This window comes from Pyrus communis, chromosome 17, assembly GCF_963583255.1.
Source record: "Pyrus communis chromosome 17, drPyrComm1.1, whole genome shotgun sequence".
Lineage (NCBI taxonomy): Eukaryota > Viridiplantae > Streptophyta > Magnoliopsida > Rosales > Rosaceae > Pyrus > Pyrus communis.
Genome location: NC_084819.1, coordinates 414605 through 427334, shown reverse-complemented (window position 1 = coordinate 427334; position 12730 = coordinate 414605). Strand labels below are relative to the sequence as shown.

At 36.6% G+C, this 12730-nt stretch overlaps 2 protein-coding genes across 5 annotated transcripts; one reads left to right on the top strand and one right to left on the bottom strand.

Annotated features, from left to right (window-relative positions):
- Nucleotides 1-1170: 1170 nt before the first annotated feature.
- On the top strand, nt 1171-3495 carry LOC137721845 (protein disulfide isomerase pTAC5, chloroplastic). Of its 4 annotated transcripts, none has more exons than XM_068460868.1 (6): nt 1171-1827; nt 1980-2075; nt 2180-2290; nt 2748-2994; nt 3123-3175; nt 3266-3495. In XM_068460868.1, exons 1-6 carry the CDS (start codon nt 1234-1236, stop codon nt 3362-3364), a joined length of 1200 nt encoding a protein of 399 aa, XP_068316969.1. In that variant the 5' UTR covers nt 1171-1233; the 3' UTR covers nt 3365-3495. The 4 variants fall into 4 exon arrangements, with proteins under 4 accessions (XP_068316969.1, XP_068316970.1, XP_068316971.1 ...); XM_068460869.1 differs by having other exon boundaries at nt 1172-1827; nt 3269-3495; XM_068460870.1 differs by having other exon boundaries at nt 1173-1827; nt 3138-3175.
- Nucleotides 3496-3809: 314 nt separating this feature from the next.
- LOC137721844 (glutathione reductase, cytosolic) lies at nt 3810-11173 on the bottom strand. Its single transcript, XM_068460867.1, has 17 exons — nt 11006-11173; nt 10467-10632; nt 10286-10350; nt 10132-10201; nt 9710-9781; nt 9161-9364; nt 8629-8702; nt 8454-8537; nt 7767-7854; nt 7562-7643; nt 6746-6819; nt 5739-5846; nt 5546-5610; nt 5313-5426; nt 4935-5034; nt 4249-4302; nt 3810-4162 (listed from the first exon to the last, which is right to left on the bottom strand). Exons 2-17 carry the CDS (start codon nt 10605-10607, stop codon nt 4067-4069), a joined length of 1491 nt encoding a protein of 496 aa, XP_068316968.1. The 5' UTR covers nt 10608-10632; nt 11006-11173; the 3' UTR covers nt 3810-4066.
- Between the last annotated feature and the right edge of the window lie 1557 nt (nt 11174-12730).

Here is a 12730-nt window from a genome sequence, read left to right as displayed (position 1 = left end):
GAAACCATTCCAAAGGATTTTCTAACCACCTGTTGTTGCCCATGTCTTCAAATTGAGGCATTGGCAATTAGAGAAAGGCTTATCTTGGCGATAGAAAGGAGCTGGCATAATATTTTGATCGAAAGCGACTCTCTCCAGATTGTTGCTGCCTTGCAAGAGGGTTCTCCTAATTCGTCCTATGTTGGACCAACTGTGGAAGTTGCCAAAGCTTTGATGGTGCGTCGCCAAGCAAATGAAGTTGCTCACCTCCTCACTCGAATAGCTCTGCTTTGTGACAATTCTATCTCGGTTGAATTTTGAAGAGCCCCCTGACCTTATAGCAAATCCGGTCTTTGAAACGTCTAGTGGGTAGTTTGTTGTTACAGCTGTTAGCTGATTATGTTTAGATGCAAGCTATTTGTTTTACGAAGCTTATAAATTATAATGCGCCTAAAATGACACATGAAACGTTTTTATAATGATATTTTAATACTTCGAAAAAGTAAATTAAAAGTTGTGGCAATAAGTTTTTGCTGTTGTGCTTTCACTATTTGTAGAAAAATGTATTATTATTAAAAGAGAGGGAGCGTTCAAACTATCACATTGAGGTAAGGGAGAGTATTTCAAAAATAGAAATCAATTAAAATGTATATTAGTGAGAAAAAAAAATATTTTTGCTCACCACCTTAAAGTGATTTTTTTTATCATCATTAAATTCATTACCTTTGAATAAATTTGATTTAATCTATTTTATCTAAACTACATTAATGAAATCTTCTTTGTCAACTAAAAGATAGTGAAAAGACATTTTTGTCTTCTGTCACAACAAAAAAAGTTAAGAACAGTAACGTAATTTCACAAAACAAATTTTGTTTTTTTTTTAAATCTCACCTACATGTTAAAAAAAAAAAAAAAAAAAACAACCTATCTCTCTCTTTCCTCACTCTGATGTTCTCTCTCACTCTCTTCATTTCTCTTTAAATTTTAACAATCGAAGTAAAAAATTTCACACACCTTGTATGTGAGCATATGCTACTTTTATTAGACAAAACTCAAAATTTACCGAAAATTTTAGCATGGTGAACAAAAATCGCTCCAACGGTTGGAAGCGGCGGTTGCCAAATGGTGACAGTTGGGTGAGCCAATTGATTGATATCCACTCAAATAAATATCACTGCTTTCACTCCTTCACTCACTCATATCTTCTTCTTCTTCTTCCTCTGCATTTCAATTTTCGCCTGTGATTTCTCACGGATGTCTGCAGCTTCCTCTCTCGTTCTCTTTCTTCACCCTCCTCCTCCTCCTCCTCCTCTCCTCCCCAGGCGCCACCACTACGACACTCTCTCCCCACTTTCCCTCTCCTTCAAATCCCTAAAACTCCCCAACACCATCAGCTTCTCTTCAAATTCTTCCCACGACGCAGCCGAAGAGTCCCGGTGGCTCCGCGAAGAGCAGCGATGGCTCCGCGAGGAGCAGAGGTGGCTCCGGGAGGAACAGCGCTGGGCGCGCGACCGCGACGCGCTCCTCCGTGAAATTGCGGAGCTCAAGCTCAAAATCCAGGCTCTGGAGCGCCAGGGAGGACTGGGAGGAGGGGCTTCGGTGGTGTCGGAGTCCGACACCATCGCCAGCGTCGCCGGTTTGCTGCAGATGCTAAAGGAGAAGAATCTGATAGCGGAGACAGGGTCGACCTCCAAAGCCCTGGAGTTGAATCATCAGGAAATTCAGGAGATTCAGGAGAAGGAGGTGATTGCGGTTTCGGAAGTGAAGCAGGAGGAGAAGAAGACGAGGACGAGGAGCAGAAGTGCTTTGCGGAAGGGACTGGAAGGTGAAGAAGTCCGAGCAATGCAGGTCTGCTTTTGAAAGGCGAGTTTGATTTTTCGGATTCTACGATTCCTTCTGTTTAACCAAAATGCATCAACATATTTCAATTGGGTTTTCTCTTTCTTATTCTGCATTCAGAAATGTTCCGATATTCGAGTGATTTGAATTGTTGATGACAGGAAGCATTGCTAAAACTCGGTTTTTACTCGGGTGAGGAAGACATGGAGTTTTCCAGCTTCTCAACCGGAACAGAACGTGCTGTCAAAACTTGGCAAGTAAGTTTCAGATTTCGTTGTATGCGACTGCATAAGGGTAAACAAAATAATGGCAGTGGAAAGTGTTATGTAGGTTACTGAACTTGTAGTAACTTGTTCGACAGGCCTCCTTAGACATTCCTCAAGACGGAATAGTGACTGCAGAACTTCTTGAACTTTTATTTGCGGATCCAACAATTGAGGTTGCAGATGACAAAAGGGCGACTACTCCGAAGGTATGTTGGAACCATGAGGTTCTAGGCTAGCAGCATTCATATATTAATTACCGGACAAACTGCGTAAGTCTTTACTAAAAGGAAGAAGCTAATGTTTAAGTTTCGGTACCAATATATTGTACTCTGTAATCATTCTTAGAACTAACATAATTGGTTTGGAAAATCATCACCTGCATTCCTCACTTAGGCGAAAAATAATAGTGTGCTTGATGAGGAACCAAAAACTCGTCTTATAGTTCAACTTGAAGTGAATTGAGCCTTCGAGTACCAACGACGAAGCACTAGTACTTAATTAAACGGACCTAAATATCTGACTCTATTCTGCTTGCACAGACAGGAGGTTTTGTAGTTCCACTTCACGAGACGAGTAGTTAACAAAGAAATAAACTCAACATCACACAACATTGACTTAAGCACATTGTGCTTCTTTAATGGTTGAGTGGGTTCTGTTGCGTAGGAAGATGCAAATGGAGCTGCAGTTACTTCTGCAACAGAAATTACAGAGGTCCAGCAAACAGTAGTGAAAGAAGAAGACGGTACAGAAGTAGAGGTATCCCACCATCGAGTTTTTCTTCTAGGAGAGAACCGCTGGGAAGATTCTTCTAGACTTATCACCAACAAGAAAAAAGGTGGTGATGGCAAGACAGTGGGTGCCTCAACAAGGTGCCTTACTTGCCGAGGGGAGGGTCGCTTATTGTGTACAGGTACTCCCTCTCTGTCTTCCGACCTTCTCACTAAATTTAACCCTTCTTCATATGCGTGTTTATATCTTTCTTTGATTTGATTTCCAAATATAATGTTGAACACTAATGGCTTTTAGTAACTGAAGCAGTTTTTACATGTGCAGAATGTGACGGAACTGGTGAGCCAAACATTGAAGAACAGGTGAGATGATTTACGTTAATTATTATTTTTCTCATTCTTCTGTTCCCAGAATCATCCAAGATTAACTTGTAATATTGGGTTGAATGATAGCAGTTCTTGGATTGGGTGGAGGAGGGAGCAAAGTGTCCATATTGTGAAGGTCTCGGGTATACGATTTGCGACGTATGTGATGGGAAACCAGTAGCCTAGGCACGAAATACATACTTGTATAATTCGGTACATGTGCAGTTTTATGCTATAGTGCATGTATTTGGTTGTTCAGTGGTAATGTATTTTGCATTTATATACAAGGGCAGCAAATGTATATCTACGGTTTATTCTCCCCCGCATCGTCCTACAAAATCTCGGTTCACAGTGCAGATTATGTTCATATTTCGTGTCGTTTTATGCTTCCGCTTAGATGCAGTTTACTTAAGGTATAATAAGGGAGTTTTATACCTTATAAGGGAGTTTTAACGAAACACTCCCAGTACTGTTCGTTTTTAACGAAACACTTCCGGTACTGTTTATTAGTTTTGCTTATAATGGACCCCTTACAAAGTACAGAATCCTATTCCTCGTCGAAAAGGTGAAACAGAATCAAACGCACAATCAATTAAACAATATCGAATATCAACTAACGCAGCCGAGGATGTAAAACACAGCAACAAAATCATAGATATCAAATGTTGGATCAAAGCAGTGTATGTGTTTGAATACAACAGTTTTGTATCTTCATAAGTCATCAGAGAACCTATACGGCCCTAATCGGATATGCGTTCGAAGAAGCTTTTATTCTGACGAAATTCGACCAATTTCAATTTCCCAAATATACCTAAGTTTCCTCTGGTAAAAGCAAAACACTGTCTCCTCCAGACCTTGTAACTATTCTTTCCGTCCATTGTTCGCATCCTACAGATTTGTCTTTGGTTTGGTACCTGCAACAATACGCCTTGTCGCTGAACGCATTGTCACAAACTCCTCTGCTGAGGAAGGGTGAATTCCCACCTGCACAATGAATGAAAGAAAAAACATTTTCAGTAAAAGTGCAGCTCAGAAATTGAATCGTCCCCAGCTTTAAATACACGACTTACCGTACTGTCAAATTGTGCCTTGGTTGCTCCGCACTTCAATGCAATAGCGATTCCCTGTTTAAGGCACCCAAAACAGATGGTGAAATTAAAAGGAGATCAATCGTACTATAGACAGCATTTAGAAGCACTATAAACTCGAGTTACAGAAAACCTCAGCAACATGGTGAGAGAAGCTTTATTTTACAGGGAATGAATCTTATGACGTTAACGCTTCCTATCGGCTAATTAGTTTTAGCTTTCCTGTGACATTAACTAAGATCTCCTCCACATGACCGTACACCTTATTTGAAAATCAATTTTAAACACGCTCTTCCAGAGCCTGTACAACTTTGAATTTTTATTCTTATAAGCAGGTACGCCAAATTTTTTCCCCACTGATCAAGGATATCTTAAGATTGTTACCGGACTCACCCTTATTTCCTAAACATGTCAAAGCCTTGGTATGAAATACTTTGTCAGATCAAACTCAAAGAAGCCTATTATCCCAGAAATGATACTCAAGTACCACATGCATGCGCGCGCGCACTCTTAAGGACTTGATAGTCAAATTATTCCATTACTTATGTAGTAAAAACGTGGAAATCTTGGGCAATCATAGAGCATGGTTCGTCTCAAAACTGTTAAATTTAACAACACAGAACAGATCATTTCATATTTACAGGCTGTACAAGCAACAGAATATATACCTGCATAATCTCAGCTGCATCTGGCCCACACATGGATGCCCCAATGACTTTATCTGTCTCAGCATCAACAATAAGCTTCATAATTGTCTTTTCTTGTCGTCTATATAAGAATTATGAGAAATACTGAGTTCGTGCTTAAAACACCAAGAGAAGACAACAAATTTTGCTCATAATGAGTAACTAGAGGTTCAAGGTTAACAATATAGCTTATAACTAGACGCTGAATGAAATCATAAATTTTTGTATATAATTGTGCAACTGATAAGTGACCTCTCATGTTGATCCAACGATGTGGTGACATGCTATGATCCAAAGATAGCATATGATTGGTAGACCATGAACATAATTTAGAGCAAGACCTCATAATGACATACGTACCCAGATACAGTGTTCTTCATTGGGTTGAAAGTTGATGTGAAAACCAATATATCACCCTTGGCTTGTTCTATTGCCTGCTCTTCACTAAGGCCCACAACAGAAAGAGGTGGTATGCTGCAAACCACCAAACACAAGTATGTAACGTATTTATCATGACCAGCCCCATTATACAAAAACAGTCACCAAGTAAATAAACAAAGGAAGGCCCATTTATTAAAAGAAAAAACTATTACCAAAACACTGCACAGGGTATATCGCGGTAATCTGGTTTGCTAGGTTGCCCACCAAAAACAGTTTTCTGTAGGGAACATAAAGTAAACAAATAACAGTATCAAATCACCTGCTTGTTGAGATAGCACAGAATCTATGGGGAAAATATTACACAATTGATAAAGTTAAAGGAAAGTGGATAAAGTAAATACATACTGCAAAGCATGTTCCCTCCATTAGAGCCACAGGGGTAAGGTTTACTCGGTTTGTAACATCGCCAACAGCCCAGATGTTAGGTACATTGGTACGTGAATACTCATCCACCTGGAAGAGAAAAGACAGCAGAGACCTACCTATATGTTATTATTGCTCGAATAGTAAAACGTTAACTATTTCTGTAAACATCAAGTGCAATCTGTCATGCCAGCATGGAATATTAAATTAGGACAAAGGATCAGACAAATGAAAAATAAAAAACTGTAGGAAAAGAGAAACAGACAAACAAGGTAAGATGAATTAGTATAACAAAAATCAACTTTATAAACCTATATTGTTTTTTAACTAAAAGAAAAGGCTCTATTTGGTATCAATATTTTCCACAAAAAAGGAAATATATATCCCCGTCTCCATCCTTTAACGGAGACCACCCAAAAGAAAGGGCTCTATATGATAGGTCATTGGTGGCATAACATTTGCAACCCCAGCTTGTACTTCGCACATATTTACCAAAGTCGACAATCCAGTCTCATCACTTAATTACAGGGCACACCTAAAACTGGCGAGGATGGAACCTGAAAATAGAAGTTATGATTCCAAACCCCAGCTGTATATCAAGCGTATGCATTGAACTGGTCAATCTGCTACGTGGTCGACCTTTGATGGTTGCATTGATGACCACAAAGGCAGGGGGGACACAATATGACAGATAATTGAGATATTACTGAACACCCAAACTGTAGTTAGGGGGCCCAAAAATGTGCAAGCAAAGCCATTTACCTTCTCAAACAGTAAAAGGGCAGGGGACTCAAACTAAATATTGAACTCTCAGATTCGCAACTACAAATTAACAGAAGATACAAAAGATACTACGACCGGATTTGCAATAACTTCAAATGTCTAGAAAATGCTCAACTCAGGCACATAAAAATCCATTTCAAAAGTTGAAACACATGAAAATATGAAATGATAATAAGCACAAAATGCAAAAAAACAAAGCTAGTAACCTTTATAGCTCCTGTTTTATCAAGTTCCACGCCTACAGCTTCCAAATTCAACCTCTTTGTATTGGGAGACCGACCTGTCATTTATAGACTGAGATAAAATCATCTGTGCAAGAAACTAAGGCAAAACCATAACTACGAAATATCATTACAATGTTCAGTGTTCACCCCTAAAATGCTCCATAAGAAACAACCCAAGTTTATACTACTAGCGAACAGACCGTTATATGAGTCATTAAATTCCCAAAATGTCTGGATAAACGTTAAAGTAGTGCAACAGTCGGAATTATTATAATCATTTAAACTCAGGATATGCAACAACGTGCAATTCGAAGGGCATCAACATTGGTGTATTTTTCACATTAAAATTGAAAATAAATTAAAATGCAAGTGAAAATAAATGCTTAGAACAAATCCTAATTTCTGTGCAAGCATGATCAACTTAACCTCCGACATAAACTAGTGCATTTCAATATTAGGATTGGGACCATTGGGTCAATCAATTTGTCCTTTTTAGGAGAGGTCAATGAAGAGAAACTTTAACAAGTGGTATTGACTTGAGTTGGATTCTTGGAGAGGAAAAGTTTTTTTATTGACATCAGTTGACAAGGAAAATGTTTCCATTAACCTACGTTAAAAATGTAACATTCTCCAACCTATGCCAAAATGTGAAATCTTTTATTGCTAAAATCAACAATAAGTAGGAGCTCATGGTTTTTCATTTGTTTTAGTGCTTAGTTTAAATTTATTTTGGCATTAGTAAGTAACATTAACTTCGAGCCCCACATAAGAAATTCAACTAAATGAGTATGTAGTTACCAGTGGCAAACAGTACAACATCTGCTATCAGCTCTTCCCCATGATCTGTGCGAACTTTTATGCCATCCTCTGTTTTTACTAGCTGAATTCACAGAAATAATTCAGTACAATGAGAAGCAAAGATCAAACAGAAGTTGAAACGTATAAACTACAAAAGCAAGGACAGTAAAAAAGGTCAATCCACACTTCCTATGAGACTGAATACCTCTGTCAAATTTGTCTGCGGGTGTAGATCAATTCCCCTTCCTTCCAGATTCCGTGCCACCACTGCCCTCAATTCATCATCAAAACCTCTGCAGAAGAAGTGCCCAATATAGTGAGAATGCAATAGACTTCTCATACATGAAAAGGAAACAACTTCTGGCTATCAAATGCAAGGTAAGTGGAGCATCATCAAAAACTAAATTTAAATTTCTTTCGATCAGGAAGCTCCGTAAGAGGCACGAATAAGAAGGAAACAAGCCAATTTTTCTTTTCAAAAAAGCATGGGACAAAAAGGGAAAGAAAAAGAGCATTAGGTTCCATAAATCATGCAAGATATAAAACCCTTACGTCGTAACAATGGTGCACCGACTAGGAAATTGATGATTAATGGTCCCAAAAAAATTCATTAACAAAGAATTACAGTTCATTGTCTATTTCTTAATTTCAGAGTCATCCCACTTGATTTATTCAAAGTTTGAGCACAATAAAAATATCTACCGTGCAGTAAAAAAAAACCCTCAAAATGTTAAATATCCAACTCAGCACACAATAAATGCCTTAGTGTGCGACACTCGTAACAAATATTAAATAATAGACAGAAAAATTTTCCATCCCACTAACTCAACCATAAAGATCAAAGAGCCTAACAGTTCATAAATGGACAGAGCAATAGCGTCCAAATAACAACCTCAATGGAAGTTCCTTTCTGAAGAATAGATCCACAGAAGCACCCATCCCACGCCATATTGAAGCAAACTCAACAGCAATGTACCTAACATGAGGAGAGGATAATGGAAAAAACAATGAGCTTGCTAAGCTGATAAAATTAAACAAACAACACAAAGGAAGAGACTAAGACAAACCCTCCCCCGAGCACCACAGCACGTTTAGGTAACTCCTCCAAACTCAATGCTTCATCAGATGATATACCCAATTCCTAGAAATGTCAATTAATGTAAATTAGAACAATAGAAGAATACATGTTAACCACACAAGCGGCACATAGTAGTATTGCACCAACCATTTTTAAGCATTTAATCAAACTCAGGCAATACTGCCAGTGGAGTTGCAAATGGAGGACAGTTGAATAATATAAACACCAGCTCTGTTAATCTTAAATGGATTGACAAAAAGCTTGGTTGGCTTTACTTCAAATATAAAGGACTCTCCTTCAGTTTCTTTCAACTGTTATGTTTTCTTTCAATGAATAAAGAAATCAAAGACAAACTATCACTTTGATGTTCAATAAATTTTCCTTTTTTTTATTTTTTTTTATTTTATTTTTTAAAATAACTGCATAATTTCATAACACCCTTGGTGCAAAATAAAATTGTAATAAAGTACCAACTAAACATTTAGCATATCATTTCGAATCCCAGTGTGCAGAAAATCTACCTGACCAGGAATAGCAGGTCGTTGAGCCCTGCTGCCAGTTGCAATCAATATGTGTTTCGCAGAATAGCTCAATTTAGTGCCATCCAACTGTGTCACCTCGACATCATTAGGACCAACTATCTTGCCCTCTCCTTCAAACAATTTAACCCCAGAATTTGACAATAGGCGCTTGTATACTCCATTTAATCGAATTATTTCATCCGTCTATAAAAGAAGACAAATACATGTTAATTTCAAGTTGTAATCACCAGTTAATGAATAATAAAAGGTATTTAAAATGAACTGGGGGAAAATGTTTCCGGATTGCAGACACCAAGTAAAGAATTGTAAAATAAAACCCAAAGCCAATACATATTTAACGCTTTTTTTTTTTTTCTGTGGGGTTTTAGAACAATTAGGCCAAGCAAGTAGAAGTTCACAATAGCATATCAGTAATAATTTTGCAAGGCAACACACATTTAAATATTTCTGATAAAATGATATTTCAATCACATGGCATTAGGTTGGGTGAAATTTACAACTCAAACTCTATTCTAATTTCTAACCAACCTTCTTCTGCAAAAGTTTCTTCCAGTTGAAATCAACTTTCTCATTCACTTCCCACCCATAATTCCTGGCATCCTGCAATTGCAAAACCAATAAATTCTTCAGGCCATGTCTTTTATTAATTCTTTATTAATAAGAAGAAATAAATATCAATGCAAACATAACAAACAGGTTGTCCACTGGAAATACCAAAGTACATAGGAAAAAGAACACACACACACATTGCAGATGCTATAGACCTCGCATTGCAATAGATTATGCAGATCAATTTGTTCGAGTGTCAACTAAATTGTTTCTGTTTGTTTTTGTCTTCTTGCTAATTCACAGAAAATCAGCTTCTAAGATCCTCCTAGATGATTGACTTACGGATTCACCAGACTATTTAACATCAACTATAAATAGTTACGTATATGTCATATTCTCACCTCAATTTCACCACCAAAAGACGCTCCATACACCAAAATCTTTTTGGGAACACAACCACGAATGACACATCTGAAAACCAAATGTCCAAACATAAACCCCTATAAGCAACTTGAAGACCACCAAAGAAAACATTGAATTTGTTAATGAACATACGTTCCACCCACTCCTCCAATTACTTCTGAGCTGACAGGATGAAATGGAAGCTCGCATATCCCAACCTATGAAATCAAATGAAATGAACCCATGATATGCTCCTCTATCAGAAAAAAGCAAGCAATGCATAGGAAAACATAATCGACGAAAATGTTGTTTGGGTTGTGTATCATGAATGTACCTTAGCTCCAAAATTAGCTGAAATTCTGGAGGCACGGACACCACCGCTTCCGGCCCCAATAACAAACAAGTCGAAGTCGTAGTGGGCCTCTTGTTCATTAGGTTGGTTCACCTCACCATCAATTAGCATCTTCCTCGACATGATTACAGAGTAAATCCAACAGAATCTACAGCAACCACAATATCATCATCTTCATCATAAAAATATAAAAATAATACGTATTTTCAAGGAATCGTGCAGAGGGGAAAGGCTATCATTCTGTTTGGCAGCTGAGAAAGTGGAGGAACCAATATAAAAAGAAACAATTTTTCATTTTTTGAATCTGAAGGAACACGACCCAACTTACCCAATAAAATTCCCAGATAATGAAAAAGCAAAATTAACAAAGTCCAAATAAAAAGGCGGTCAAAAGTATGAACTTTCATCACCAAAAATGAAAAAAATAATACATATATACATACATAACCATCACAGGTTAACAATAATAATAAGCAGAACAATTTCGCGGGGAAAATAAAGAAAGGAGAGATAGATCGTACCGGAGTGAAGTTGGAGATGGCGATGCGACTGGTGTGGCTTGGCTTCTTCTGGGGTTCGGACCGGCAGAGAGAGATGGTTAAGCAACGATATAGGAGGAAGGGATGGGAGGGTGATTGTTCTTGTTTGCAGAGACCGAGTGAATCGCGTCGCTAATTAGTTGGAAGGAAGGAAGGAAGTAAATGGATCTTGAGTTATAAATAAGAAAACCGATGACAATGATTTAAAAATTTTGAATTTTAACAATGGTAAAATAAAATGTAAAATGAGCAGTTTACAAGAATTAATATTTTAATATAAAAATATAATTTTTTGTTAAAATAAACGGTACAGATGATTTTTTGTTAAATTTTCCTATAAATATTCTCAGTTGCCACGTTTAGTTGTGACTCATAGCTTTATCATTTTCCCACCTTTTTTTCTTGCTTTCTAGGCCACTGTATTCTTCCTATTCAATTTGTTTTCTAACAAATGTAAACGTAAATTATATTTTTGTCTGACTTTTTTTTTATAATCAGATTTTGTCTGATTATATTCCTAGTTTTAACTCTGAAACTTTATTTTTAAATTAAAATTGAGATGTGATAAATGTTTTATATAATCGACTTAACTACACGTTCCTTACTTAATTTTTCGTGACTTAATCCATTTAGTTTAATTATTATAGTTTAGTATAAAATTAGCAAATTCGTGATAAAACCAGATGAAATATAAGTTAATACTATTATTTGAGCTAAAATCACCACAGCTGAATTTAGATGATTTTCACGCTCTTGTGACCAATTTTTTTAAATAAATCCATTTTTACACATTATTTATAACCTCACACACTACCATTTATTCTTGGCTATTAATGTGAATCAACAAATAAAAACAATGAAGAAAATTAATGAGATGCGTCTAAATATGGAACAATGATGTATGTTTTAGCCATTTCCCTTAATAAAAAAATAAAAAAAAACATATTGAAGGGGGTAGAGTTGAAAAATCAAAGTCGCATGTGGATGCGTTGTGACCTTGTCTTTCTTTGTGGTCGGATCATCATCTCCAATAAAGTTGAAGAAATAATAATACACAAAAGAAGGAAGGAAAAATGGTATTTGGATTTTGCATCTTAAACATTTCATCAAACCTCAATATTAATAATATTAACGGTTTCTAGCAAAATTTCTGAAAATTAAATCAGCAAGTATCATTGATATTCATTGATTTTTCTATATCTCGTCGATATAAGGTTAAGTTTGCATTTCAACCTCATTTTCATAACGATTCTTGATTTATAGAAATTTTGACAAAAGTACAATTTCGTGTATATTTTAAAGATTGAATACTATTGGTTTTTAGATCTCAAATTAATCTGAACATTAAATTAATCGAAATATTCTTAAATACTTGGATTTAGTAAAAAAAAAAAAAAACAAAAGGTTTAAAATTTGGCTTAAAATATTCGGATGCCCATGAATGGTCAAAGTATGGAATGTATAATGTATTAGAGTCCGTTACCTGTCCACATTCATCGCAACCCATAATCTACAAAACGATGCTTTCTTCTACAGAAAGGGATCATTTTGGATTTTTTCCTTTTAATCCACAAAATCAGTGGATCCAAACCATTGAAATTTAATCAAACGGTTGAAGTTATTATAACTTTTAAATGGGTCCCTATTTGTAGTCGTTTGATCATTTTTCAATGGCACAAATCCACTGATTTAGTGGATTAAGAGGAA

Excerpts from the sequence above, each read along its gene's own strand:
- LOC137721845 (XM_068460868.1), top strand. The coding sequence starts at position 1,234 with ATGTCTGCAGCTTCCTCTCTCGTTCTCTTTCTTCACCCTCCTCCTCCT. Across the intron at positions 2,076-2,179 it reads GTGCTGTCAAAACTTGGCAA|GCCTCCTTAGACATTCCTCA; the intron begins GTAAGTTTCAGA and ends CTTGTTCGACAG. Across the intron at positions 3,176-3,265 it reads AGCCAAACATTGAAGAACAG|CAGTTCTTGGATTGGGTGGA; the intron begins GTGAGATGATTT and ends GTTGAATGATAG.
- LOC137721844 (XM_068460867.1), bottom strand. The coding sequence starts at position 10,607 with ATGTCGAGGAAGATGCTAATTGATGGTGAGGTGAACCAACCTAATGAA. Across the intron at positions 8,703-9,160 it reads GACCTGCTATTCCTGGTCAG|GAATTGGGTATATCATCTGA; the intron begins GTAGATTTTCTG and ends TGACATTTCTAG. Across the intron at positions 5,847-6,745 it reads ATAAAACAGGAGCTATAAAG|GTGGATGAGTATTCACGTAC; the intron begins GTTACTAGCTTT and ends TTTCTCTTCCAG.